Source organism: Copadichromis virginalis, linkage group LG3 (genome assembly GCF_057382275.1).
Source record: "Copadichromis virginalis isolate Kocher_CV1m ecotype Utaka linkage group LG3, C_Virginalis_male_GT1.1, whole genome shotgun sequence".
Taxonomy (NCBI): domain Eukaryota; kingdom Metazoa; phylum Chordata; class Actinopteri; order Cichliformes; family Cichlidae; genus Copadichromis; species Copadichromis virginalis.
Window position 1 is genome coordinate 64306830 of NC_140620.1, and position 27992 is coordinate 64334821.

General features: G+C 40.5%; 2 protein-coding genes across 3 annotated transcripts in view; both read left to right on the forward strand.

The window, feature by feature from the left end:
- The window catches only part of LOC146716593 (uncharacterized), a 304253-nt gene extending 287738 nt beyond the window's left edge, over nucleotides 1-16515 (forward strand). The window contains exons 5-6 of the mRNA XM_085452517.1: nucleotides 14230-14458; nucleotides 16438-16515. Coding sequence (XP_085308643.1) covers nucleotides 14230-14458; nucleotides 16438-16515 — 307 coding nt within the window. The remainder of the gene's footprint in view (nucleotides 1-14229; nucleotides 14459-16437) is intronic.
- A 182-nt stretch (nucleotides 16516-16697) lies between these two features.
- LOC146716609 (protein NLRC3-like) lies at nucleotides 16698-27907 on the forward strand. 2 transcript variants are annotated; one of them, XM_085452549.1, is made up of 4 exons: nucleotides 16698-16924; nucleotides 17066-18857; nucleotides 20973-21149; nucleotides 24342-24537. In XM_085452549.1, the coding sequence occupies exons 1-4, from the start codon at nucleotides 16717-16719 to the stop codon at nucleotides 24535-24537; spliced, it is 2373 nt and encodes a 790-aa protein (XP_085308675.1). In that variant the 5' UTR covers nucleotides 16698-16716. The 2 variants fall into 2 exon arrangements, with proteins under 2 accessions (XP_085308675.1, XP_085308676.1); XM_085452550.1 differs by lacking the exons at nucleotides 20973-21149; nucleotides 24342-24537 and adding an exon at nucleotides 27712-27907.
- The last annotated feature ends 85 nt before the right edge of the window (nucleotides 27908-27992 follow it).

A 27992-nucleotide genomic window follows, 5' to 3' on the forward strand; every position in this document is an offset into this window, starting at 1 on the left:
TAAATCATGCTTTTTATCCATTTTTGTTTTTTAATGTTCTGTAAAGAACTTGGGATCACCTTGTTGTTGAATTGTGCGATATAAATAAACTTGCCTTGCATTTTGGCTGCTACCTCAAAGCACACTGTGCGCTGTCGATCTTACGTGCTGCACAATAATATTCAATATTTAGTATTTACAGTTATATTCACATAGATCATCGCGGTGATGTTGTTTATTATATTGCTCTCTTTTGTTTGCTTGTTTTCTCTTTTTTCTTTCTCAACAGGTGATCCAGGTGATTGATAGATGGATTTTTTGTCTGTTTGTTTTGTTGGCTTGGACAACTTCCTACCAGACCCGTGGAAGTGGAAGCTTCAGTGAAGAAAGATTCCTGCTCCCAGCCATTCATTGGCTCGGCATTTTAAACCCCTAAAGGGTCACCTGGCCTGTAAATAAACAGGGCCAATAAAAAAAATCACAAGAATAATACAAAAACTTCAGCCAGTTTATCTTAATACATTAACTTATTCTTGTGTACACAGTAATTCATAAATAAATAATGTATATTATCAATAAAGATTGATCTAAACAGTTTAACTGCTATGTGCAGATAAAGGTTGCATAGCTTTAAAACATTTGCTATCCAGCAAATATCAGTCAAACTCAACACAAAGGAAACACAACAATGGTTCAAATTGTTTGGACCGGTGATCCAAATCAACTGGCGTTGGTCAAACAGATGTGTGGTAGACTTACTTTGAAGGAGCTGCTACCGACAAACCAGCAAATAAACACCAAATATTTCATCTGTGACATTTGTGAGGTTTCCTCAAACACACAATACATTTGTAACTTTTAATTTTTTCTGTTTTTGTGTCTTGCAAATAAACCTTTAAACTGATTTGAAATGATGTTATGCATTTATTTTTGGCCCTTATCTACGGTGGCCCTGAGAGGCCAAATGGACTGCAACTTAAGAAAACACCAGCAATAAAAAAAAACGCTGCAAAAGCACAAAAAACACAATTGAAATAGGAAAAAAGAAAACACAAATACAAAAAACGAAAACACAAATAGGAAAAAACGAAAACAGAAGTGTTTCTGGGGAGACAATAGTAATTAGTAATAAACAGAGCCAGTGTGACTAAGTGGAGCTTGTGAGAGTGAGTGGATTGAAGAAAGTGAGGGACTCAGATGTGTCAGTTGGTTTGTCTTTGTTTGTGAGTGTGGAGGAGAGATTGGGTTGGTTTTAAAGCTAAGTTAAGAATATTCTGAATTTCAATTCAATTTTATTTATATAGCACCAAATCACAACAACAGTCGCCTCAAGGCGCTTTATATTGTACAGTTTAATTTCCAAAACTTGCATATGATCTTCAGTTTGCAGCTGGACTATCACATAGCAGCTGGAGCAGTCTCACATGGAGGCCAGTCCACTGCTGCCACCTGTGGCCAAGTGCCATAGCCTACTACTAGATGAACTTGTGACACACATCTGCAGCAGAGGCTGAGTGGCTGCTCTCACACCTGGAGCATCCAAATCGACCCACAAACACGCTGAAAGATGCAATGCCATCAATGTGGATTGTCAAGACTGAGAGACCTCTTCCCTCTGACCCCTCCCCAAACCCTCAAACCCTCCTACCCACCTCGACATACAAACTCTGTGTGGCTTCACGTGTTCTGTTGATGTTTACATGATCGAAATAACTTGAACACAAACACAAACAAACAAAGAGGAAGACCGCACCGGAAGGAAACAACTACAAGTCCCAGCATCCTCTGTGTTTAGGGAGCAGCAGTGAAAGTGAAAGCAGGAGGAGGAAGGTGGAGCTGAGGCAGGTGAGTGTTAACATGAATATGTTTCTTCTTATGACATAAAATAATTCCACGCTGTTCGTGTCTGTGGGTGAAATGTGAGGCCGGTCGGCTCCTCTGAGCGCTGGTTTCCTGTAAGTAGAGAGGAAGTGAGTTTAGCTGAGCCTCCGTTTAGTGTGAGAGAGCAGGAGGAGAGTGAGAGCTGTGCTGAGGCAGGGTGAGTGTTAACACCGCTCTGACATTACTGTGTCTCTGTGGCGGGAACAACAGGCTCCGTCAGTGGAGGCAAAAATAATCAGACTTTGGTTTTTCAAAGGAAACAACTTTATGTCGGAAGTTCCCGCACGCTCATTGGATAACGAGGTGTCAATCTCGAGCTATTAGCCAATGAGCGTGCGGATTCACAGAAAGACCCGCCTTTATCACGGGACTTTAAAAACTACAATGGCGACAGAAACTCCGTGAGTGGAGTTCAGGGTGACGTTATGAAACTGTGAGGTTTGAGCCACTTCCTGTTCTCAGTCCCAGCGTCCTGATCACCGCACCGAGGTTTCTGTTGCTCTGATATCTGATATTGATTATATTGGTAAACAGGCTGTAGCATAAACATCAAACACAGCTGAAGCAGTTTTTGGATGGTTGGCTTCAAATGATCCGTCGGTTTGAAAAGTAAAAACAATTAAAAAAAGGTGAAGCTGATGCAGGGTGAGTGTTAACACCAGGACTTTAGAGGGAAGAAGAGTCACAGCTCAGCATGTTGTTGACGGGTTGTTGTTCAGTCGGGGGAAGACATCTGAATCATTGCAGGGGGAATGGCTTTCACAACTTTAATGAATTTACTCTGAGTACATGATATGCCATAATTATCTATGAGTTTGTTATATGTTAACACATTTCCGTCATTGTCTAAAAGGTGTAAAACCGTCCAAATGCCATGATCCATCCAATCCTTATAAAAGATGGATTTTCTTTTATCGTATACATCTGTTGTTCCAAATCGAATTTGTATGTGGAGAAAAAATATGCTTGTGTATCATTTTCCAGTACTGGAGAACCTGTTTGTGAAAATTGGATAATTTAATTTGGAAATTTCAAAGTCGCACTTTATAAGAAATTCAATGCCACCCAGCTTCTCCAAAATTACTTTGGGGAAATAAAACCAAATACTGTTTGAATTATTTATGAAAGATTGCAACCATTTGAGTTTGATGGAACCATCATTGCTTCAAAATCAATCGCATTCAAACCTCCTTCTTCAAATGACTTCACTATATCATTCTTCCTAACATAATGTTGCTTGTTTCTCCAAATGTAATTGAAATTAATTTGATTTATATTATTGATTAGACTATTGGAAACATATAAACATTGTGATGGATAAATCAATCCAGAGATACCTTCTGTTTTAGTAAGCAAGACACGTCCAAAGATGGAGAGGTGTCTTTGTAGCCTGTAATCTTTTTGATTTCTGGGTAATTTGCTCAAAATGTAGATTTTCTCTATTATTTGTGTTCTTTGACATTATAATACCCAAATATTTAATGTCAGTTTTAACAGCTATGTTAAGAGAGCTACTAGGTCACAATCACGAATAGTTAATAATTTGCATTTTCTAATATTCAGGTACAAACCAGAAGCCTTTGAGAAAAGTGAAATTTCATTCATGTTCTATAAAAACTGACGATTCCTCGTCTAACATTAAAGCGTTTAGATGTTCCAAAAGGTAAAGAAACAGAACTATTGAGTCAGAGTATAATAAAGAAATTAAATCTATGAAGTTTTGTTTACCAAAACCAAAATAGGGTAGAGCTTTTAAAATAAAAGGATGTTCGACCGTATCAAATGCCTTATAAAAGTCTAAAAAAAGAATCACACCATCATCTTCAATTAAGTGATTAGAATCCAGTAGATCTACAACCAATCTAATATTATTGGTCGTAGATTATCGATTAGTCTTTTATCTTTACCAGGTTTGGGAATAAGGGAGATAAGACCCTGTTTCATTGTCGTTGCTAACATTTCATTACTAATGATTTCAGTAATAGTTTTGAAGAAAAATTCTTTTATTTCTTTCCAGAAGAATTTATAAAAGATTGCAGTCAAGCCATCCTGACCAGGAGCTTTGTCCATTTTCAGTTTGTTTAAGGCTTGATCTCAGTCATCCAGTGATATATCAGAATCACAAATTTCTCTGAATGCAGAATCGATTTTTGGAGTATAAGGTTCAATCTGATCACAAAAAGTTAATGAATCAGCAATTAAATATTTTGAGGAGAATAAATTTGAGTAAAATTTATGTTTTTCTTCCGCTACAGTCTTATGATTTGTGCATTCCTCCCCATTTATGATTAATGTATTAATAGATTTCTTTTCTTGCCTCCGTTTCTCCAAATTGTAGAAATATGAAGCACTTTTTCAGCTTCTTCTATCCATTTTGCACGAGCTCTAATGTAAGCTCCATGAGCCTTTTTCTTGTATAGATCATCTAATTGAGTAAAGACAACAGGGATTTCTTATCAGCCTCTGACATAAAATGTCTATTACAATAGTTATTTATATCGTAAAGTAATTTACTTTCAAATTCCTTCTGTTGTCTACTTTTCATTTTACTAAACGTAATTGAAAATTCTCTAACTTTAAATGAAAAAATTCCCATCTATGTATGTAATTGCCAATTGTTACGTTGTTGTAAATGTTATGGAGGAGCTCTTTAACTATCTTAACATACCCGTCATCAATTAATAGATCTGCATTAAATTTCCAGTAATCTTTTTTAAACTGCGTTTTATTTTCAGGGTTAAGTTTAAAAGTAATAATACTGTGATCTGTCAACGGGGCTGCTGAGATGGAAACATGTGAAACATCTATATAGTAAAGTCGACCCAACCACAGTATGGAACGCCAGGAGTGCCATAATGAATTAATTAAATGCACCATTGAATAATAAATTAAATGTGACAATAATTAATTAAAATTTGAAATAATTAATTAAAATGGGAAATAAATAATTAAATAAACATTTTTGACACATTTAATTAATTAATTAATTAATTCACGTTTTAATTAATTATTGCCACATTTAAATAATTATTTAATGGTGTATTTAATTAATTCATTTTGGCACAGTTGACTCCTTCAGGTCTCACCATAAATTTATTTTATGTGTCAACCTCACCCATCAAACCCAGGGGGCGGGGTTAATGCTGATCGAGTCAGAACCATTGCTTTGGCCTGGTGGCCATTGTTTTTAGAAGGCGTTACTGCACACCAACAACTGCCATGTGGAAACTAACAGAACTGAACTTTGAAAAACCCTGTTTGTGTTTGTGTGTGGGATGGACTCAAGCGCAGACAAGGCAGCTAGAATACAGTTCCGCTTTTTACTATACAACACCAGGTGCAAATATATACAAGTGAGATGGCAGGGGGAATCCAGGGCACAGGGAAATCCGGGAAAGGAGCTCTTCACACACGAGGGACTTCATAAAAAACACAGCACACCAAGGGTTCCAGGGAAACGGAATTCCTGTTTACAGACAACAAGTGATTAATCCAAAGGGTCAGCGATACGAAAAGGCAACAAGAGACTAGTACTCCGGAGCTTACTACCGAGGTTACTCAATAGTCCAGCGACGAGATGTTTCCAGCCTCTGCCTTAAGTAGTGGATGAGTTTAGGCGATGAGCCACAGATGTGTGATTAACTTCAGGTGCAAGGGCCAGGGGCGGGAGCCCGCAATGAGCTCCGCCCTGGCGAGACACAGCTAGCGTGAGAGAGGTAGATGTAAACAAGAAACATATGTAGCCAACCTGAGTCAGCCGGGCAGACACGGGGACCATGACAGTTTGTGTCTCACCAAATACCGTTTTAATATTTTTTAGCCGAGAATGTAGCGGTTTAATCTTCAGATGTCTGGTCGGTTTGTCGATACAGCTTTTTTGCAAAAGTGCTTCGATGATTTCGGAGATGACTGCCCAGCCCAGTCTCACGGCAAAGCGTGGGACAGACCCGCTCGCCTCGCAAGCAATCGAGCTGCTATTACCACCGACAAAGCGCAGGCCGGTACACAGCTGTAATAACCCCCGCTGCACACTGACTTCATTTACAGAGGTTATATTTATCGTGTTTTTATTTCCTGATGTTCGTATGTGTCATACGTGTTCCAGTCACCAATTCTGAATTATAACTAACATTAAAAACATGTTTAAGGAGGAGAGAGAGCAAAAAGATTCGATTAACATCTGATGTTTGGGTTTTTGTTCAATAATCAGCGTGACCTGATAAACACATAAAAGAAATAACGTTGGTGTTTCCGTCATGTAGTAACTGTTAGGTTTAACTGTACAAAGGTGGTTCGACACTATGAAACACACACAGACTTCATGATGTTCACCTCAATTTTTTATTGTGAATATTAATCATGAGGGTAAACGGCCCTGTACACCACGGAGCGAGGTCAGCATGTCCACCATATCTTCAGCTCTCTGAGTTAACCCATCAAACTAATCTAACGCTCATCTACGAATAATTCACGGCTCATATCAATATTATTTTACAGAAAATCATCCTTATTACTGCCAACTATTCCAGATACCATCAAATGTTAAAGGAAAATATCAGGATGAGTGTCTGTGAGCTGAGAAGGACGTGAAGCGAGCAGTTTATCCCAGAGCTGAAGCTGCTCTGTGTGCAGAGATGAGCTCAGATTCCTGCTGTGATTGATCAACAGTCACAGAAATGTAGACTTGTAGTTATTACTGCAGTATGGTCACAGCAGATACTGATAAACATGTATTATGAGGATGGATGATCAAGTTTCTCACTCTCTCCTTTAAATCTCAGTTTTTTCTTCTTCACAGTTTATCTGTTAATTTATTAATGAATAACACTGAAAGAGTTTCTGTTATATTTCCCCTTGAACATCAGCTTATTAGGGCGGCATTAGGAAATAGCCCCCCTCCAAAGAATGAATAAATGAATGATGATAATAATAAAATGATTAAAAAGCAGAGCTCAGAGTGGTAGAATGGTCAAACATGGATCCACGGGTGGTTCAACTGCATTTGGTGACGTGACTAAAGCAAATCTTTCAAATAATCCCACCATCAACGGGATGTTGTCTCCTTTACTACGGTTACTTTACTTGGTCACCGTGTGAATTTCTTTGAAATGAACCAAATTCTTTTATTTGTTGGTTGTTGCATATTTAACCTCTACAGTCAGGAAAGGAGGAGATGAGGCCTCAACAATGTTGGGTTGTAGCTGTGGTTCAGGTTAGAGTGAGTGTCCATGGAATAAATGTAAGTCAGTGAACTGGAAACATGACTGTGTTCAAACTTTGTTTCCTTTTTATAATGAGTCTAATCAAAGGTGGACAGAAGTATCTCCACTGTGACTTTTCTGTGTCACCATCAGAGCTTCTGCACAGTGTTTCTGGGGCAGATAACATTGCAGCATTATGGAGACATTATGGAGACAAAAAGAAAAGCGTCTGGACTTCTTTAAGTTAAACTTAAAGAAATCCAGACGCTTTTCTTGGACTGTTGGTTTCAGTGTTTAGTCTCATTCACACACTCCCTCAGACTCTTCACACACACTGATTTGCTGACATAAACACACTCCTGTGTGCTTCACACACACACTGAGGACCATCTACAGACTGTGAGCTCCGTCTTCTTTGTCTTTGGAGCCGAACTCTGACAAAGTTAGGAACAAAACTTTCTCCAGCGTGTGAACTTTCCTCCTAGACTCAGTCTGAGCAGTCAGACCACATATTTCTAAAGCAGCACATGAAGGTGTGGCTCACACACACACAGGTGAAGGAAACAGCTGCAGTATTAAAAGCTGCTTCACTGTCTACAAATATATGAACTGTTTCTTTCAGGCTGTAAAAACCTTATTTATCCTCCATTACAGTCCTGCATTCAGAGCATTACTTCTGTTATATTAGTACATGTATTTTATTCTGATGAACACATGAAACTCTGAGCTGGATTGAATCCATTGAATCAGAGTCCAGGACTCAGACTAAACACACTGAATGTGTCCTGAGCTCGGCCGCTGTTCCACAGTAACTGCTGTCAGAGTCACTGTTACTGAGTTAGCTTAGCTAGCAGAGCAGCTAGCAGTTAGAGTATGAACTCTGTAAGCAGTCAGCTCGGTCCTGGACATGGTTACTGACATAAAGCTGCTCTCTGCAGCCATGTTTGACCTGCTGCTTTGTAGGACTACAGTAATGGAGGATTTGGAGGCTGAACTGGGCTCTGTGACACTTTTTGTAGTGAACTGATGAAAGCTGTGTCTCAGATGGATGTTAGTCCAACACATCAGACACGACCTCTGCAGCTCTCAGTTGATGTGCACATGAATGATTTGTGTTTCCTCTGCAGGTGAAGGTAGAAAGTGTGTGTGAGCTGATGTGAATTGAGCAGCATGGATCAGTGTGAGGACAGAGAGGAGGGAGTCCCTCCCTCTAAAAGCACTCTGTGTGGGGAACATGAGAGCCAGACCAAAGCTCAGAGGTGAGATGACCATCTCTAACTGTCCATGACTCTTCTCCATGTCACAGCTCAGCACTCACATCACTGCTCCATCATTATTCACACTCATACCTCTGTGTGTGTTGTTTTAAAGCCCAGAGCTGTGGGGCGTACCAGGCTCAGCTGGACATAACCCTGAAACTAATCCAGAGCCTGGACCTGAACCCAGCTGTGTTTCCTTAAAGAGCAACATGTTGAAGGGTGTTGGTGTAAAATTTAACAAAAGACTGTTATGTGACAAAGAGTAAGTACATTATTTTTATGAGATTGTTCATCATGTCTTTAATTTAATATTTCCAGTTTTTCCTTCCTGTCTCATGAAGCTGTTACATTTATTGTTTTTCTTTTAGGATCAATAAGAGGCCAGAATCTCCTGGACCTGAACCCAGCTGTGTTTCCTTAAAGAGCAATGACTCGAAGGGTGTTGGTCTAAACTTTAAAGGCTGTTCTTCTGCTGCTGAGAGGTAATGTGTGTCTAGATGTTGTTCCTGACTCTGTATTTTTGAATAAATCCTCATGTTTAATATCAGCTCAGCTCTTTTTCACACACATTTCTATGTTGGTATGTGAAGCGGTGTGTGTTGGAGTGTTTCCACAAACACAGCAGTCAGAGTGGAAAGAGTGGATGTTGTAGGAGGTGTTTGTGTAGTGAAGAGGCTGAGTGTCTGTAGGACTCCAGCTGCTCCAGCAGGTGTCTCCTTTGTGCTTTGCTTCAAACACAGTGTAGGGAGGAGCTTCCACTCAGGTGTTTCAGGTGTTGCTGGATGGAGGAGGACAAATAGTTTTTCCCTTCAGTGACACTTCAGCAGCTCAATGTTCTGGGAGATGTTTGTCTTTATGAAGGTTTATGGATTCTTGTTCTTACTTTGGTTAAACTGAGCAATACATTTTCCATCTAACATTTAAAGTAAATTTCCAGGTGAATAAAAGATCTGCAGCTGCAGCCTCTGTGATGTTTCACAGTCTGAAAGTAACAAATTCAACCAGAGTTCAAACAAAGGCTTAATATACGTGTGTGTTTGATATAATGCCAACAAGTACAAACAGGTGTTCTTACAGGTCTTAATCACAGAGCTCTGATAAGTCTGGTGACTTTCACACTCAGCAATTTTGCTGCCTTTTATTTTATATTGGCCTTTTTAAAGCCCTTCAAAGTCTCCCACATTCATACAGAGCTTTTAACACCAAACTCCTTTACAGTCCTTCTCCTCTCACACACGATCACACGACTGATTTGTCTGCAGCAGCTGTGTTACTGCTAGTATTTTATTATGTGTGTAATCTCCTCATATTGTTCCTGTGGTTTAGTTTGACTTCCTTCTGCAAACTCAGCTGCTCTGTTGCTGATACACGTCTCCATGAATATGATTGATCAGATGCTGCCAACACCATGTGTTTCATGTGAGCGCTCAGCTGAAACCCTGGGTTGACTTATCGAGTTAATAACAAGCTTCACGTGACTGTGAATGCTAAAGTGAATCCAGATAAAGGAAAGAGACCCTGCTAATGTTGGACTCACTTCTTAGTGTAGATCCCAGGAGGAAGTTCAACATAGCCATTCTTTGTGCTAGCTCGACCAAACCTGAGACCACAGTGCAGGATAATGATCATCATCTGTCTCTGTCAAGGACATTTAAAATCCACAAATAACAAACATAATTATATTTGATCATTAAAAATGATGATTAAACAAAGTGTCAAACGTACTTAAGTAGAAGGACTGATGTTTGTGTTAAAATACCCTCTTAAAGCTGAAATACTGATTCAACTTCTTTACTCAAGTAAAGGTAAAAGAGTCCAGGCTCTGAAATGTACTCACAGTATTAAAGTAAAAACGCCATCTTTGAAGGAAATTTCTGCCAGTTTTTGTGCAAAGTTACCTGAATTTCTACCTCCAACATTAATATGAGAAAATTATCTGAACTTTTATTCTAATGAATTTAATCAGCTTGAACATTTTGTAGCACAAAAGTAGAAAAAACCCAAAGGGAATCAAAAATAGCTCCGTTTGCTGTTGCCTGCATTGTAGATGGGCGGCTTTGCCTCAACACCTAAACAGGAAAATGAGTTTAGTCAAGTATTAAAGTGGGATTGAAGAGGTGAGGAAACCAGAGATCAGGTGTTGTGGTGCAGCATTAAGATAAGATGGGGCCTGATTATTTAAGACCTTGTATGCAGTGTTGGGTAAGTTACTTTAAAATAGTAACTTAGTTACATTACTAGTTACTTCTCTCAAAAGTAACTCAGTTACTTCAAGTTACTCGTTATTTTCAAAGTAACTAGTTACTAGGGAAAGTAACTTTGGTTTTACTCAGAATTCTCTTGTTAATGTGTTTCTTCCATAACTTTGCCAGTCTTCTAGCTTGCTTACTTGCCACAGTGCACTGTGCCACCTACCAATAGAAAGGAAAAGATAATGTGCATATTTCCACGAGAGAAATCCCACGCCTGGACCGTCGTTGACTGCTGCCATGATTCTAGCCTACGTCACAGCGTCATGTGCGCCTTTTACATCCAACACAAAAACTGCAGCCGTGGTGCTTTGATTGTACTCAGAACTTGGAAATTCTGCCTTCTGATTAGGAAGATGTAGGTAACACCAGACTGCAGATGAGCTGCTTACAGGGCTGGACTGGGACAGAAAATTGGTCCGGGCATTTTGACTAGAGACCGGCCCACCATTATAGGAAAAACATAAAGCCTTTGAATGAAAACAAACGCTGTTGTGACAGTGATGTTCACTGTTTTGATGGTATATATGCATCAATCTATCAATCGTTTGTTGTAAGATTCAGATAATTATTTTTTAAAAGCTAGACATTTTAAATGAGAATAAGAAAGAAAAGTATTTCCTTGTGCCCACCTCTCCCTGTTAATGCCCTACATGCCCCCCTGGCAACACTTTGCTAGATCCGCACCTGCACAGTTACCAGCTGTCAGCTACCTAAAAAAGGATCCTGGTGTTATTTGTCTCTCAGAAACAGTTCATAACTTCCCTTCAACTCATTCATGTCACCTAAAAGGTAAACCTGTTTCTCCATCACCTGTTCAGCTCTGATGATCCAGTAAGGACGTCTCCTGGTTTCATCTTCATGTTTCCCTCTCACCAGATAACCAAACCATATCATGACCAGCAGCTTTACAGCTGTGGCTCCATCAAACATCAGCTGATACTAGAAATTAATATTAAATAAATTCTAACAACAGCTGATCAAGCTTAAAAGTGCTGCTGTTGTTTACCGCGACATCCGCTGGTTTCCTCTTTCTGGCGCAAAGTGAGCGATAAACAAACAAGAGAGCCGATCAGCTGATCATTGATCAGTTTTCATGATTGAAGTAGAAACGGGAGAGGGAGGGGGGAGAATGAGAGAAGAAGAGGCAGCTGTGCAGCAAAGACACAGAATAACTCCAGCTTTGTGTCTTTTTCATTGTAGCTGAATTACGGGACAAACTGATCCTTTTCACCTCAATAAGAAACGCGTAATATTTTCTCTGAATACCAGACGGGACGGTTGGCAACTCTAATAACTTATGAACAAAATAAAGTTCAACATCATTAACTTCATAGCACCACCCAGCTGTATAGAAACTCCGTCATGCTAGCTAGCACGCAGTACGGAAAAAGTCAGAATAACGAAAATAAACTCCACCTAAACTTGGTTCATATCTGACCCAGAGAGACTGCAGGTCATAACTTCTTACCTGAAGTTCAGTTCACACTTGGACCGGCGGCAGCCGCCTCGGGTCTCTTTTCCTTCTGCGTCCCCTTTCCTTCATCCACCTGCTGGCCTCCACCACTTGCTAATGTTACTGAATCTGTGGAAGCTCCGCGATAGCCACCACACGAAGTAACGAGTAACGACCCTATCTAAATCTCAGTAACGACTAACGCGTTCCTGATTTTGGCATAATAACTAGTTGCCGTGCTCGTTACCACAATAATAACGTAGTTACTGTAACGCGTTACTTAACTCATTCACTGCCAGCCATTGGCAGTGAATGAGTTAAACCCATTGACTCATGCACTGCAATTGACGGCTATAGATGTCAATGGCAGTGAATGAGTTAATAACGCGTTAGTCCCAACACTGCTTGTATGGGAGGAGCAGGATTTTGAATTCTGGATTTAACAGGAAGTCAATGAAGGGAAGCCAAAACAGGAGAAATCTGCTCTCTCTTTCTAGTCCCTGTCAGGACTCTTGCTGCAGCATTTTGGATCAGCTGAAGGCTTTTCACTGAGTTTTTAGGACATCCTGATAATAATGAATTACAGTCGTCCAGCCTGGAAGTAATAAATGCATGAACTAGTTTTTCAGCGTCACTCTTTTTAGCGTTTTTTAACAACAAGCTTCTGTCTATTAGGGCTCTTGTCTCGCCGACTGCTGCCTCAGATCAGAGTCTTTCTCCTGTGTGCTCAGCTGTCTTAGAGCAGTTTGATCCCGTCTCCCTTAATGACTTGACTGCAGTAGTTTGTAACCTAAGATCATCACACTGCCCCTCTGATTGTCTCCCCCCAACTACTCTTTCAAGGATTGTCAGGTTGGAGATCGGCCTATAATTAGCTAAGACAGCTGGGTCTAGGGATGCTTTTTAAGTAAAGGTTTAACTACAGCCAGCTAGGGATGGGTACCGTTTAGATTTGAAAACCTGTTCAATCAGAATCAGTTGCTGATGACGGCTTTTTTCTTTTCCATCAATCACGTATAATCTTAACTCAAAGTGAACATAGACTTGATTGAAGTAACTCAGATCAGCCAATTCAAAATGCTAATTCAATCAACTCTGAGTTCATGGCTAGACTCAGTTTGTTGGCCCTGCACCTTAAAACTATTCCCTGTTTGTCTCTCGTGTTTTTTGGATATTGTTTTCACATCTTATGTCACGGCTAGCGGGGCGAGCCATGTTGAATTTAATAAAGGACCCAAGATGCAGACACTGCTGTGAAGTGAGTGAGCTTTATTGAAACGGTGAAGTGCAGTGGAGATGGCCTGTGCAGAAGCTAAGATAACCTCTACTGAAAAACTAAAAAACTAACCTGAAACCTTAAACGGAGACACGGGGAGACAACACAGACGAACCAGCAACAAGCAGGAGAAAACAAAGAGCTCATATACACAAAAGAGCCATCAGGGAATGAGAAAAGGGAGACACAGCAGGATTCATTGGACATAACCAGACAAGGGGAAGCAAAAGTAGACACACTAACGTAGGACATGGCACTGTCAAAATAAAACAGGAAGTGAACACAGAGACACAATACTAACACAGTACAGAGGGAACACAGAAACCAAAACCTCAGAACTAGAAAATCTTAATCAGAATGAAATTGTAACAAAAGACAATAACAATCAAAACAAAACCACTGAGTCCACAGACTCGGGACATACATCGGCTCAAACTGTGGTCATCAATATTTTGTACTTGTAAATCTGACTGTGGAGTTGTGAACTGAGTTTTGTAACATTGTGAAACAAAATATCTGGAAAGTTCATGTTTTTGCGTTCATTGATTTGTGTGTGTAAAAATGTAAAAATGTAATAAATGTAAGAAACATTAGAACTACTTTTGCTGACACAAAGTTTGGCGAGTTGTCACTTTAAACCAGTCACTGATATAAAGAGAGCACCTTGTTCCAGGGCATCTGAGCATGGAGGGAAAGCTTTATGCAGGAGATGGTAAGAGCTGTTGGGACTAAAGAAACTGAGCAGAAAACTACAGACATCTGGAAACTGAGTTGTTAATTCTCAGTGGGATCAGCAGGACTAGCAAAGCTTCACCATGACAGTCATCTGATTGACTGAACCCATCCAAACATCACTTCATGGACCTTTAGCTTGTGTCTGTGTGTGGACAGACATAACATGAGCTAATTATACATTACTCCTCCACAGAGTGGACCAGCAGAGAGCAGAGGTTTCCACTGGTCAGTCTGCACAGCAACATCAAACACACCTGGACTCTGTGGTTATGGTTTGTAGTACTACGTTTACATTTGTTCTTTTCAGTCACCTCTATGCTGCACTTTGTGGACCAGAGGATTGTCAGTGTGTCCAACATAAGTCAGAGTTTGGGCTCCATGATTTCAGTCAGATTGGGGTGACTGTAGCTCAGGGGCGGAGCGTGGGGGTGGCTTACGGGGCTTAAGCCCGGGTTGTTTTGTCAGAAGCCCGGGGTATTTTGGAGTGTAATTTTTTCATAGTTAGATGCCTGGCTGACAACTGTATAAAACAAAAAGTACACACAATATTCGAAGCACATAGTGCACACTGTGGGAATTTACGACTGTGCGTGAATCCCCCCCTGATATTGGTATGATCCAAGCTCAGGCACTAAGCGACTGAGCGAGGGGGCGGGGGGAGCTGCTGCCCGTGAGTGCGCTGTTGGAGAGACGGAGCCAGCCATACTAAGGAGAGCTTAAGTTTGACCAGGTACCAAAGAAAATCATTCGTACCGTACAAATAATGTAAATATGACGGTGCATCACGAAAGATTGATATGAAACTGATCACTTGACCAATATTATTTTACTTGCTCTTCAAGTGAATCAACAAATGGCGAAATGAAAAGCCGAACAAATGCTATTTTTTAGAGAGTCTTATCTTACGTGTGTTAATTTCATATTTTCAGTTCTTACCCTCCCCGACTAAATCGGTTTCAGTTATGTACTGAAATATAAGAATGGACATTAGAGGGTTCTTTCAAAGAAAAAACTCAGGTAAATGTTATTTTATATATTATGCTTTGTATGTTGTTCAGTATATTTCTATGCAAAACAAGAGGGATTTCAGTACACAGCAGGATATTCACATTTGTAACCAGATATTTACATACACTTTAGGGAGAAAACATAAAACATTTTTACTGTACAACATCAATTTAGAGTAAACTTTTGTTTTAGATAAATATTGAAATATCTTTTGAATTAGTTAAATGTCAGAATAAAGAGAGACAGAGCTGTCTATTTTTTATCACTTTCATTAAATTTAGGAGTACATGTACACTAAGTTTATTGTTAATTAATAAGAAAACTCCAGACGATTCCATTCTGAGCTGAAGAAGCTTCTGATAGTTTAGTAGAGTCCATGTGAGTGGATGCATATAAGGCAAAACACAGAGCCTGTTTCTTTGACATGGGAAAATCAAGAGATGTCAACAAAAGACCAGGAAAAGAACTGTGGAGCTCCATAAGTGTGGCTCAGTTTGAATACAATTTGGTGCCATTTGCAATTAAAAAACACAGACAGTTTCTCTCTTTACTCTTAAAGTTAACAAATATGTTTTTATATTTATCAATCTAAAAAAATAAACATTTAGTCTGACTTGATGTTACAATTAAAAAAGTGTTTGTGTTTTGATCTGAAGAGTTTGTAAATATCTGGTTTCAACTGTATATTTGATGATTGTCAGCACAAAGAGGGAGAGAGAGGAGCAGAGATAGAGATGAACAAGAGCAGGTGAGACAGACATGTTAGTCAAATGGTTGCTTACTAAAAGTATCACTGTATCATAGGTACTCATGTATCTCATACCTAGTGTTTCTTTTTAGGTTTGCTATTTTTCAAATTCTATATTTATTAAGTTCTGCAGGCTTGTTTGCACAACAAGGCTAAATAATTATATAAACTTTTCTCAATCTAAATATTGTACTTTGGTAGAATTAAATAAATAAGTGTAGTGCAGGTCTATGATGATTTTTAGTGCTACTATCATCTAGTTCTGATTGTGGTTATGTCTTGGTTAAGTCCTCAGTAATCCTGCTTTTGAACTGTTGTAGTCCTGTTTTAATTCTGGATCAGTTCTGGGTCTGGTTGAATTGGGGTTTAGTCCCTGTGTGTTGATACAGCCCCGACTTCGTTCTGTCTTGCTGCTCAATTAAAAAACTAGTTTAAGGTGTCCTGCATGTGTGATATATATATTTCCCTATATGAAGTCATTCTTTTTTGAACAAAACTCAAAACAGAGCCTATTAATCTTTCAGTCATTTCTACACCCCCCCCCCCCCCCCCCTCAAAAAAAAAAAAAATCCCACATGCATACTACCCTTTAGGGCTAAGCCCCGGGTGTTTCAAATGTCTGGCTCCTCCTCTGCTGTAGCTCAGGAGGGGAGCAGGTCAGCTACTAGTCAGAAGGTTTGTGAATCAAACCCTGGCTGGCAAATGTACTGGGTAACGTACTAAACCCAAGCTGCCCTCTGATGCATCCATCAGAGTGTGAAAGAAAGTATTTAAGCATAGAACAATGTGCTTGGTTGAATGAGGCATGTTGTATAAATGCTTTGTGTGCACAGAGTATCAAAGAGAGCTATATAAGAACCAGTCCATTTACCACTGGGTAATTCATATAGTCTTCTTTTCCAGCGGCTGGAGGACAACATCACCATGTTTGTGAAGAACGAGCTGAAGAAGATCCAGAAGCTTCTGAGTCCAGATCACCCAGAAACTTTAAAGAGCCAGATGGAGGATGAGGAGATGTTTGAAGGAGAGGATGAAGATGAAAGAAAGAGCTGCAGAGAAGCATTTCTGAAGATCACACTCCACTTCTTGAGGAGACTTAAGCAGCATGAGATGGCTGACCATCTGCAGAGCAGTAAGAGAATTTCTCTAAAGACTGAATATTGATCTTTCCTAATAGCTCAAGAAATGGACCAATAGACATTCATCCTTTCAGGGTAGTGAAAGGCTATGATATTTATTATATAATATTTTTTTCTGAATTTCTTACCTTCAGAAATATTTGCTCCACTCCGTAAACGAGAACTTAAAGCCCAACTGAAGAAGAAGTTCCAGTGTGTGTTTGAGGGCATCGCTAAAGCAGGAAGCCCAACCCTCCTGAATCAGATCTACACAGAGCTCTACATCACAGAGGGAGGGACTGCAGAGGTCAATGAGGAACATGAGGTCAGACAGATTGAAACAGCATCCAGGAAACCAGACAGACCAGAAACAACAATCAGACAAGAAGACATCTTTAAAGCCTCACCAGGAAGAGATGAACCAATCAGAACAGTGCTGACAAAGGGAGTGGCTGGCATTGGGAAAACAGTCTTAACACAGAAATACAGCCTGGACTGGGCTGAAGACAAAGCCAACCAGGACATCCAGTTCATATTTCCATTCACTTTCAGAGAGCTGAATGTGCTGAAAGAGGAAAAGTTCACCTTGGTGGAACTTGTTCATCACTTCTTTAATCAAACTAACGAATCAGGAATCTGCAGGCTTGAAGACTTCCAGGTTGTGTTCATACTTGATGGTCTGGATGAGTGTCGACTTAATTTGGACTTCAAGAAAACTAAAATCCTGACTGAAACCAGAAAGTCCACCTCATTGGATGAGCTGCTGACAAACCTCATCAGAGGGAACCTGCTCCCTTCTGCTCGCCTTTGGATAACAACACGACCTGCAGCAGCCAATCAGATCCCTCCTCAGTGTGTCGACATGGTGACAGAGGTCAGAGGGTTCACTGACCCACAGAAGGAGGAGTACTTCAGGAAGAGATTCAGAGATGAGGAGCAGGCCAGCAGGATCATCTCCCACATCAAGAAAGCTCGAAGCCTCCACATCATGTGTCACATCCCAGTCTTCTGCTGGATCACTGCTACAGTTCTGGAGGATGTGCTGGAAACCAGAGAGGGAGGAGAGCTGCCCAACACCCTGACTGAGATGTACATCCACTTCCTGGTGGTTCAGGCCAAAGTCAAGAGTATCAAATATGATGGAGGAGCTGAGACAGATCCACACTGGAGTCCAGAGAGCAGGAAGATGATTGAGTCACTGGGAAAACTGGCTTTTGATCAGCTGCAGAAAGGAAACCTGATCTTCTATGAACCAGACCTGACAGAGTGTGGCATCGATATCAGAGCAGCCTCAGTGTACTCAGGAGTGTTCACACAGATCTTTAAAGAGGAGAACCAACTGTACCAGAACAAGGTGTTCTGCTTTGTTCATCTCAGTGTTCAGGAGTTTCTGGCTGCTCTTCATGTCCACCTGACCTTCATCAACTCTGGACTCAATCTGCTGGAAGAGCAAGAAACAACTTGGAAGGTGTTTCAAACAAGAAAATCTTCAAAGAAATACTTCTACCAGTGTGCTGTGGACAAGGCCTTACAGAGCCCCAATGGACACCTGGACTTGTTCCTTCGTTTTCTCTTGGGTCTGAAGACTAATCAAACTCGTTTGCAAGGCCTGATGACACAAACAGGAAGTAGCTCAAAGACCAATCAAGAAGCAGTTCAGTACATCAAGAAGAAGCTCAGTGAGAATCTGTCTGCAGAGAAAAGCATCAATCTGTTTCACTGTCTGAATGAACTGAATGATCGTTCTCTAGTGGAGGAGATCCAACAGTCCCTGAGATCAGGACGTCTCTCCACAGATAAACTGTCTCCTGCTCAGTGGTCAGCTCTGGTCTTCATCTTACTGTCATCAGAAAAAGATCTGGATGTGTTTGACCTGAAGAAATACTTTGCTTCAGAGGAGGCTCTTCTGAGGCTGCTGCCAGTGGTCAAAGTCTCTAAAAAAGCTCTGTAAGTTATAAAGTTTTTATTATTTAATTTGGTTGGTATGTTATGAAAAACACACTGCCATGAACCTCTGTTTTGTTTTTGTCAAAATCACTGTAATATAATCACTGTACCTTTATATACATGTGACTTGTATTAATGCTGCTGCCCTCTTGTGGCTAAAGTGTAATTATGTTCTTGTTATTAGGGAGGATTTGAGAGTAAGGCTACGTTCACACTGCAGGCGAAAGCGCATCAAATCCGATTTTTCTGACCTTTATAAATCTGACTTTTTTGACCCTATGCGACCCATATCCGATCATGCTATGACAGTGTGAACGTCGCGAATCCGATATTTTCAAATCCGACCTGGGTCACTTTCGTATGTGGTACTGAATCCGATACATATCCGATGTTTTAGAAAGCGACTGCTGTTTGAACGGTCATGTCGCATTAAATCCGTCTTTTACGTCACCAACACAAGACAGACGCCAATTATCAGCGCCCGATAAGACATCGCGAACGCTTCCTGGCCATCCCGTGTAGATGTCAGTGAAACTGTTGGGAAGACAACGTTGGAGAAACGTGAACATTTTATTTGTACTGTATAATCTGCAGATTCTGACAGAAATCTGCAGCTATCCTTTGAAGCACCGCTCCTCTAAAACAGCAATAAGGATCATTATTAGGTTATCTACATTATTATGTAAATAACAAAATAACTTAAAGCAAAAATTGGGAAACGTAAAGCCCGAAGTCTTCATATTAAGGGTCATCTGTCAAACAATATTCTTTGCTCTGGGTCTAAACAGAGCGCGTTGTGTGTGAAGTCTTCTTTTGCGCATGCAAATGCACAAATGCGTCCTTCATTTCCCCGAATTTGAAGGATTCGTCGGGTGTGTCCTTCGTGGCCCACCATATCCCAGAATTCATAGCGCGGCCCAGCCAAATTTCAGCTGCCAACAATGGCGGCAGCTACTAAGTTTTCAAATTACTCTTATTAATCTTTCTGGGTCACAAAATAAACTTTTAACATATTTTCAGGCGAGAAAGTAGCTGTGTAAACTTCAAATATCTGCTTGGTTTATCAAGACATCGCATATTTGCAAAAGTGTGCCGACGTTTTCGGAGACGTCTGTTCCCCACCCGCTCGCTAGCAAGCCGGGGGGTTCAATGGTCACTCCAGCCGGCGAGAGCAGCGGACGCCCGGCTTCATCGTTTTCAGACCCCTGCTCTTTCGCTACTCAGGTGAAACACGATATATAAGTCACCCGGATAACTTAAAAATGTAATTGTTTGCCTTTTTTCTGTGTTTTATTTGTTCCGGAGTAAATCGGTTTGGCTGAGATCAAAGTTCCTCCGGGATTTTCACACAGCTGAATAAACGTTAAACAGGAAACTGATTAAACAGAAGTGTGAGACGGTCGAGAATTTACGCCAGTGTCCTGTTATATTTTAGATAGCAAGGAGCAGACGGCCGAGTTTATTAAACTCCACAAAGACAGCGGTGACGCAAATCTGAAGGCTAGACCGTCCCATTTCACAGCCTCGCACTTCCAGCCTTTTCGATCTTTGAAGGACCCGGCCCACGTAGGCCGTGAATACCGGGTCCTCCGAAGGATGCAGCCGACGTTTTGGGACAAAGCTAGTGTGCGATGTTCTTTCAGTGTTGCACTTTGTAGACGCTCCCTGAGCACTGGTCTCACAGCCAGCTGCACATAGAGACCAGTGTTGTTAGTCCAGGTCAGAAGATGACTTGTTGGAATGAAAATGAGCTTGTAGTTTGTCTGCTTTAATAATGTGACTGGAAAAAGGTGTTGGACTTCAAATATGTCCATTTCTTTCACACTTCACCTTTAAAAGTGAAGCCTTGTGGTTCCTGGAAGGAAAAACACGACTTTTTCAAGTCTTTGTCCTGTTTTTATGATAAATGTACGACTTTAATGTGAAACATTCAGAGTTTTTTGTCTTGTTGTGTTTGTTTGAAGCTGCTTCCTGTTGGCTTCAGCTGTTTGGAGTTTCCATTTTCTAAACTTCTACATTCTGAACCTTCTTCAGCTCTGAACAGATGATGAAACACTGAATGATTTCAAGCTCACACTTTGTCTAATAAACTTACATCTTTCATTCTTTATACAGATTGATGGACTGTGGTTTGTCAGAGATCAGCTGTGATTATCTGGCAGCAGCACTGAAGTCCAACCCCTCCCATCTGAGACAGCTGAACCTGAGCCTGAACAACAAGCTGCAGGATTCAGGAGTGAAGCATCTGTGTGGTTTCCTGGAGAGTCCAGGATGTGGACTTGAAACTCTGAGGTCAGTCAGCATGTTTTAGTTGTGCTGAGATAAATATGATGTGAAAGTTGTGCTGACACTAAACTGCAGACATCAGGCTGATATTATACTGATCCACACTGAGGATCTTCATGGTAAAGTCTGTTTTCTTCTTCTCTGGTTTAGTCCATTGACTGCAGCAGAACAATGTTCACATTTCAAACAGTGAGACTCAACGTATGGCCCGCGGCCCACACGCGGCCTGCCCACCTTTCCTGATTCAGAGAGAGGGGACCCTGATTAACTGTGTAGTGTTCTTCCTCACAGTTCTAAGTATCAGACACAACAATGAATAATCCACAGCTGACTGTCTTTAGCAGGTCAAAGGTCACGGCACACAGCAGACAGTGGGAAATATTATAACTCTGATCATTTATCAGCACATATCCATATGTATAAAAACAAAGCTGACACTGTGAGACTTGATCAGAGGTGTGATCATCACAGCAGAGGCCTTTGTGTCAAAGTCACTGAGGATCAAACAGAAACACATGAAGCAGATTTTCCTGTTCTGGCTTTTTATAGCAGATAACCTTCAAAATATTCTGCAGTCCATCAAAAACTGAAGCGAACCATGAATCAACATGTGAACATGAGCTGATGCTGCTGAAGTGAAGCAAAGTTACAGAGGTTTGATTACAGACACAGCTGAGAGTTTGTAATCTGTCATCATTTTAAAAGGTTTACATTTCTTCAGTATATCCACATTTGCAGCTGGTACCTCAACCTCCACTTGTCCAACACAACTGCTGTCCACTGCCTCCATGACATTGTGATTTTGCTGTTGGTCTTCTGTCAGATCTTCATCAATCACTTCTGCACGGGGCACACCTTCAGACTCTGCAGCTGCATAACGAAAGCCTGTAAGATAAAATTAGACATAAGGTAAATGTACACCAATATTCCAATGACAGGTGTGTGATTCATCTGGAAGTTATGTGCGGATTAGTGTACAGTGATAGCAATTTAGTATGTTTTTAGAGGGGGGGGGGTTGTTTACCTCCGATGGGTGCTCTTTTTCGCTCCCGTTGCGTACGCCTTGAGTGCCGGTCCGAGTCTGATACAGGTATGTCGTCATGCCCCATGTGCAGTGTTGGTTCCCAGTCTGGATTTGTTACATCCATTTCATATGCTGGTTTGCCTCCAATAATGCCAAATCATAAGCTACTCAGTCGACATGATGTGGTTCTGCAGCATCACACATTAGCATGTTTTATCTCATTATCTATGACCTCAGCACATTGAAAATCACACTAAAAGCCTTTCAAGAGTGATATGAATTAATTTAGAACTCACCGGAAAGAAAATGCCGTGAGCAAACCAACAAAAAGCTGGGGATTGCAGAGAACTCGATATCCCCTCGTCTCACCGCTGCAATCCAAGCCTGACGTCTTTGTTTAGTAATATCGGATACATGGGATCCCTCACGTTGCCTCCAGGACGGAAAACGATGAAAAGAGAGCCCGTTATCCAGCTTCTTGCCTTCACGATCGTGTGATCTAACGTTGCAACCGACAACACAACACGTACGATCCATAGCTGAAATGGTATCCTTTGGCTGGCCTACTGTCATGGCGGAAGGGGGCATGGCCCATCTCCCGTGACATCACGCTCCAAAGCCCTATAGGTGGGAAAATGTACCATGTCGACCAATCAAAAATGATATGGAAACATGACATTTGGTTGTTTAGCAAAAGGGGGAAGTTTTAGGAGTGACCGGCAAGAGAGAGCGAGTGAGCGAAAGAGAGAGAGAGTTTTGATACGTGAGAGATTTGTGACGTTTACCGTGTTTGGTCTCAAGTTAGTTTGTTGTCTTGTGTATTTAGTGTGTAGCTGTTGTTTTGTTTTGTGTGTCAGTTCTACTAGTGATCGTCACAGTTGCTGCCTTAAAGCCAACAAAGGCAGATTGCAGTGTAAACGCTGAGTGACACACCTGCTGTCAGACCTGCAGGTTTATCCCTGTGCTGTTCTCATATGTGTTAGAGTGACACAAACTATTGTTTGACACCTGATTGTTCTGTAAATAGTTTGAAATGATTATATGAAAAACGTCTGAGCCTTGGCTGCATTTTTTGGTAAATAGTACCATATAACTTTGTTGTTTGCAAAACGTGTGCGTATTTTTAAAAGTGTACAATCTCTATTTGCATTTCAAGTTATGAAGATGATTCGTTAAACATGTGTGTGGTTTTTACAGTCAAAATATCACTTTCTACGTGTATTTTAAATTTTGTCTGAATTTAGATAAATTGTGCTGATACAGTTGGTCAAAATGAGAAAATAACAGATTGGCAAGATAAACTGTTTTTAAAGGTAAAATATAGAGGCCACATCAAAAGTAGTCAAGAAGGGTTAAAGGCTAAAAGCAAAGTTGTCACCAAGTACTGTTTATATTTGTGTGTATTGCTGCAGCTTTTTTGAGTATTAATTTGGTGCCTTTGTGTGAAATAATGGTATTGTGAGTGATCCATATAGTCACAAAGAATAGCCACTTGTTTCTGTGCTACCAAAGTTCCCCGGCTTTCATTCAAAATGTGTTTATCGTCAGCACCTGCACATTAAACTACTTAAACATTATAAATGTCTTCAAGCTCACACTGAGGCCTGTGGGGTACTATCAGCCACTGAGACAGTACACACATTTATATGTGTTTGTATATGAATATTTCATACTTTAAGACTGCCTGTTTATTTAAGGGAGATGAACAAAATACATTGGAATTGTACAAAATAATATCATGGATGATAAATTAAATAGATTTTAAGTAGATGCTTGTGCATTCTTAAAGTCTTATATGTTGAACTGAACTATGTGATCTGTTCAAAGCCTTAATCTTAATTTGAAGTGAAATGTGCATTTTGAGTTTATACACTATGTATATAAGGCGACCGTTTCCTTTTGCAGTATTTTTGTGTGGTGTACTTTTCTATGTCTTAACAAAAGGGGAACAAAGGTGTTTAAGTTCACCTAGGATGATGTGTTTTAATTTTCACATGGTCTTGCTTGAATTTGACCCTGACAAAGGCGTATGAACTCTGTCAGCTGTTTGGAGTTTCCATTTTCTAAACTTCTACATTCTGAACCTTCTTCAGCTCTGAACAGATGATGAAACACTGAATGATTTCAAGCTCACACTTTGTCTAATAAACTTACATCTTTCATTCTTTATACAGATTGAGGGGCTGTGGTTTGTCAGAGATCAGCTGTGATTATCTGGCAGCAGCACTGAAGTCCAACCCCTCCCATCTGAGAGAGCTGGACCTGAGCAGGAACAACAAGCTGCAGGATTCAGGAGTGAAGCATCTGTGTGGTTTCCTGGAGAGTCCAGGATGTGGACTTGAAACTCTGAGGTCAGTCAGCATGTTTTAGTTGTGCTGAGATGAATATGATGTGAAAGTTGTGCTGACACTAAACTGCAGACATCAGGCTGATATTATACTGATCCACACTGAGGATCTTCATGGTAAAGTCTGTTTTCTTCTTCTCTGGTTTAGTCCATTGACTGCAGCAGAACAATGTTCACATTTCAAACAGTGAGACTCAACGTATGGCCCGCGGCCCACACGCGGCCTGCCCACCTTTCCTGATTCAGAGAGAGGGGACCCTGATTAACTGTGTAGTGTTCTTCCTCACAGTTCTAAGTATCAGACACAACAATGAATAATCCACAGCTGACTGTCTTTAGCAGGTCAAAGGTCACGGCACACAGCAGGCAGTGGGAAATATTATAACTCTGATCATTTATCAGCACATATCCATATGTATAAAAACAAAGCTGACACTGTGAGACTTGATCAGAGGTGTGATCATCACAGCAGAGGCCTTTGTGTCAAAGTCACTGAGGATCAAACAGAAACACATGAAGCAGATTTTCCTGTTCTGGCTTTTTATAGCAGATAACCTTCAAAATATTCTGCAGTCCATCAAAAACTGAAGCAAACCATGAATCAACATGTGAACATGAGCTGATGCTGCTGAAGTGAAGCAAAGTTACAGAGGTTTGATTACAGACACAGCTGAGAGTTTGTAATCTGTCATCATTTTAAAAGGTTTACATTTCTTCAGTATATCCACATTTGCAGCTGGTACCTCAACCTCCACTTGTCCAACACAACTGCTGTCCACTGCCTCCATGACATTGTGATTTTGCTGTTGGTCTTCTGTCAGATCTTCATCAATCACTTCTGCACGGGGCACACCTTCAGACTCTGCAGCTGCATAACGAAAGCCTGTAAGATAAAATTAGACATAAGGTAAATGTACACCAATATTCCAATGACAGGTGTGTGATTCATCTGGAAGTTATGTGCGGATTAGTGTACAGTGATAGCAATTTAGTATGTTTTTAGAGGGGGGGGGGGTTGTTTACCTCCGATGGGTGCTCTTTTTCGCTTCCGTTGCGTACGCCTTGAGTGCCGGTCCGAGTCTGATACAGGTATGTCGTCATGCCCCATGTGCAGTGTTGGTGCCCAGTCTGGATTTGTTACATCCATTTCATATGCTGGTTTGCCTCCAATAATGCCAAATCATAAGCTACTCAGTCGACATGATGTGGTTCTGCAGCATCACACATTAGCATGTTTTATCTCATTATCTATGACCTCAGCACGTTGAAAATAACACTAAAAGCCTTTCAAGAGTGATATGAATTAATTTAGAACTCACCGGAAAGAAAATGCCGTGAGCAAACCAACAAAAAGCTGGGGATTGCAGAGAACTCGATATCCCCTCGTCTCACCGCTGCAATCCAAGCCTGACGTCTTTGTTTAGTAATATCGGATACATGGGATCCCTCACGTTGCCTCCAGGATGGAAAACGATGAAAAGAGAGCCCGTTATCCAGCTTCTTGCCTTCACGATCGTGTGATCTAACGTTGCAACCGACAACACAACACGTACGATCCATAGCTGAAATGGTATCCTTTGGCTGGCCTACTGTCATGGCGGAAGGGGGCGTGGCCCATCTCCCGTGACATCACGCTCCAAAGCCCTATAGGTGGGAAAATGTACCATGTCGACCAATCAAAAATGATATGGAAACATGACATTTGGTTGTTTAGCAAAAGGGGGAAGTTTTAGGAGTGACCGGCAAGAGAGAGCGAGTGAGCGAAAGAGAGAGAGAGTTTTGATACGTGAGAGATTTGTGACGTTTACCGTGTTTGGTCTCAAGTTAGTTTGTTGTCTTGTGTATTTAGTGTGTAGCTGTTGTTTTGTTTTGTGTGTCAGTTCTACTAGTGATCGTCACAGTTGCTGCCTTAAAGCCAACAAAGGCAGATTGCAGTGTAAACGCTGAGTGACACACCTGCTGTCAGACCTGCAGGTTTATCCCTGTGCTGTTCTCATATGTGTTAGAGTGACACAAACTATTGTTTGACACCTGATTGTTCTGTAAATAGTTTGAAATGATTATATGAAAAACGTCTGAGCCTTGGCTGCATTTTTTGGTAAATAGTACCATATAACTTTGTTGTTTGCAAAACGTGTGCGTATTTTTAAAAGTGTACAATCTCTATTTGCATTTCAAGTTATGAAGATGATTCGTTAAACATGTGTGTGGTTTTTACAGTCAAAATATCACTTTCTACTTGTATTTTAAATTTTGTCTGAATTTAGATAAATTGTGCTGATACAGTTGGTCAAAATGAGAAAATAACAGATTGGCAAGATAAACTGTTTTTAAAGGTAAAATATAGAGGCCACATCAAAAGTAGTCAAGAAGGGTTAAAGGCTAAAAGCAAAGTTGTCACCAAGTACTGTTTATATTTGTGTGTATTGCTGCAGCTTTTTTGAGTATTAATTTGGTGCCTTTGTGTGAAATAATGGTATTGTGAGTGATCCATATAGTCACAAAGAATAGCCACTTGTTTCTGTGCTACCAAAGTTCCCCGGCTTTCATTCAAAATGTGTTTATCGTCAGCACCTGCACATTAAACTACTTAAACATTATAAATGTCTTCAAGCTCACACTGAGGCCTGTGGGGTACTATCAGCCACTGAGACAGTACACACATTTATATGTGTTTGTATATGAATATTTCATACTTTAAGACTGCCTGTTTATTTAAGGGAGATGAACAAAATACATTGGAATTGTACAAAATAATATCATGGATGATAAATTAAATAGATTTTAAGTAGATGCTTGTGCATTCTTAAAGTCTTATATGTTGAACTGAACTATGTGATCTGTTCAAAGCCTTAATCTTAATTTGAAGTGAAATGTGCATTTTGAGTTTATACACTATGTATATAAGGCGACCGTTTCCTTTTGCAGTATTTTTGTGTGGTGTACTTTTCTATGTCTTAACAAAAGGGGAACAAAGGTGTTTAAGTTCACCTAGGATGATGTGTTTTAATTTTCACATGGTCTTGCTTGAATTTGACCCTGACAAAGGCGTATGAACTCTGTCAGCTGTTTGGAGTTTCCATTTTCTAAACTTCTACATTCTGAACCTTCTTCAGCTCTGAACAGATGATGAAACACTGAATGATTTCAAGCTCACACTTTGTCTAATAAACTTACATCTTTCATTCTTTATACAGATTGTGGGACTGTGGTTTGTCAGAGATCAGCTGTGATTATCTGGCAGCAGCACTGAAGTCCAACCCCTCCCATCTGAGAGAGCTGGACCTGAGCATCAACTACAAGCTGCAGGATTCAGGAGTGAAGCATCTGTGTGGTTTCCTGGAGAGTCCAGGATGTGGACTTGAAACTCTGAGGTCAGTCAGCATGTTTTAGTTGTGCTGAGATGAATATGATGTGAAAGTTGTGCTGACACTAAACTGCAGACATCAGGCTGATATTATACTGATCCACACTGAGG

What these genes read in the sequence shown, in the direction of transcription:
- LOC146716609 (XM_085452549.1), top strand. Translation starts at nt 16,717, where the DNA reads ATGTTTGTGAAGAACGAGCTGAAGAAGATCCAGAAGCTTCTGAGTCCA. An exon ending in GGCTGACCATCTGCAGAGCA is followed by an intron (nt 16,925 to 17,065) that starts GTAAGAGAATTT and finishes TCTTACCTTCAG; the next exon opens with AAATATTTGCTCCACTCCGT. An exon ending in AAAGTCTCTAAAAAAGCTCT is followed by an intron (nt 18,858 to 20,972) that starts GTAAGTTATAAA and finishes TTCTTTATACAG; the next exon opens with ATTGATGGACTGTGGTTTGT.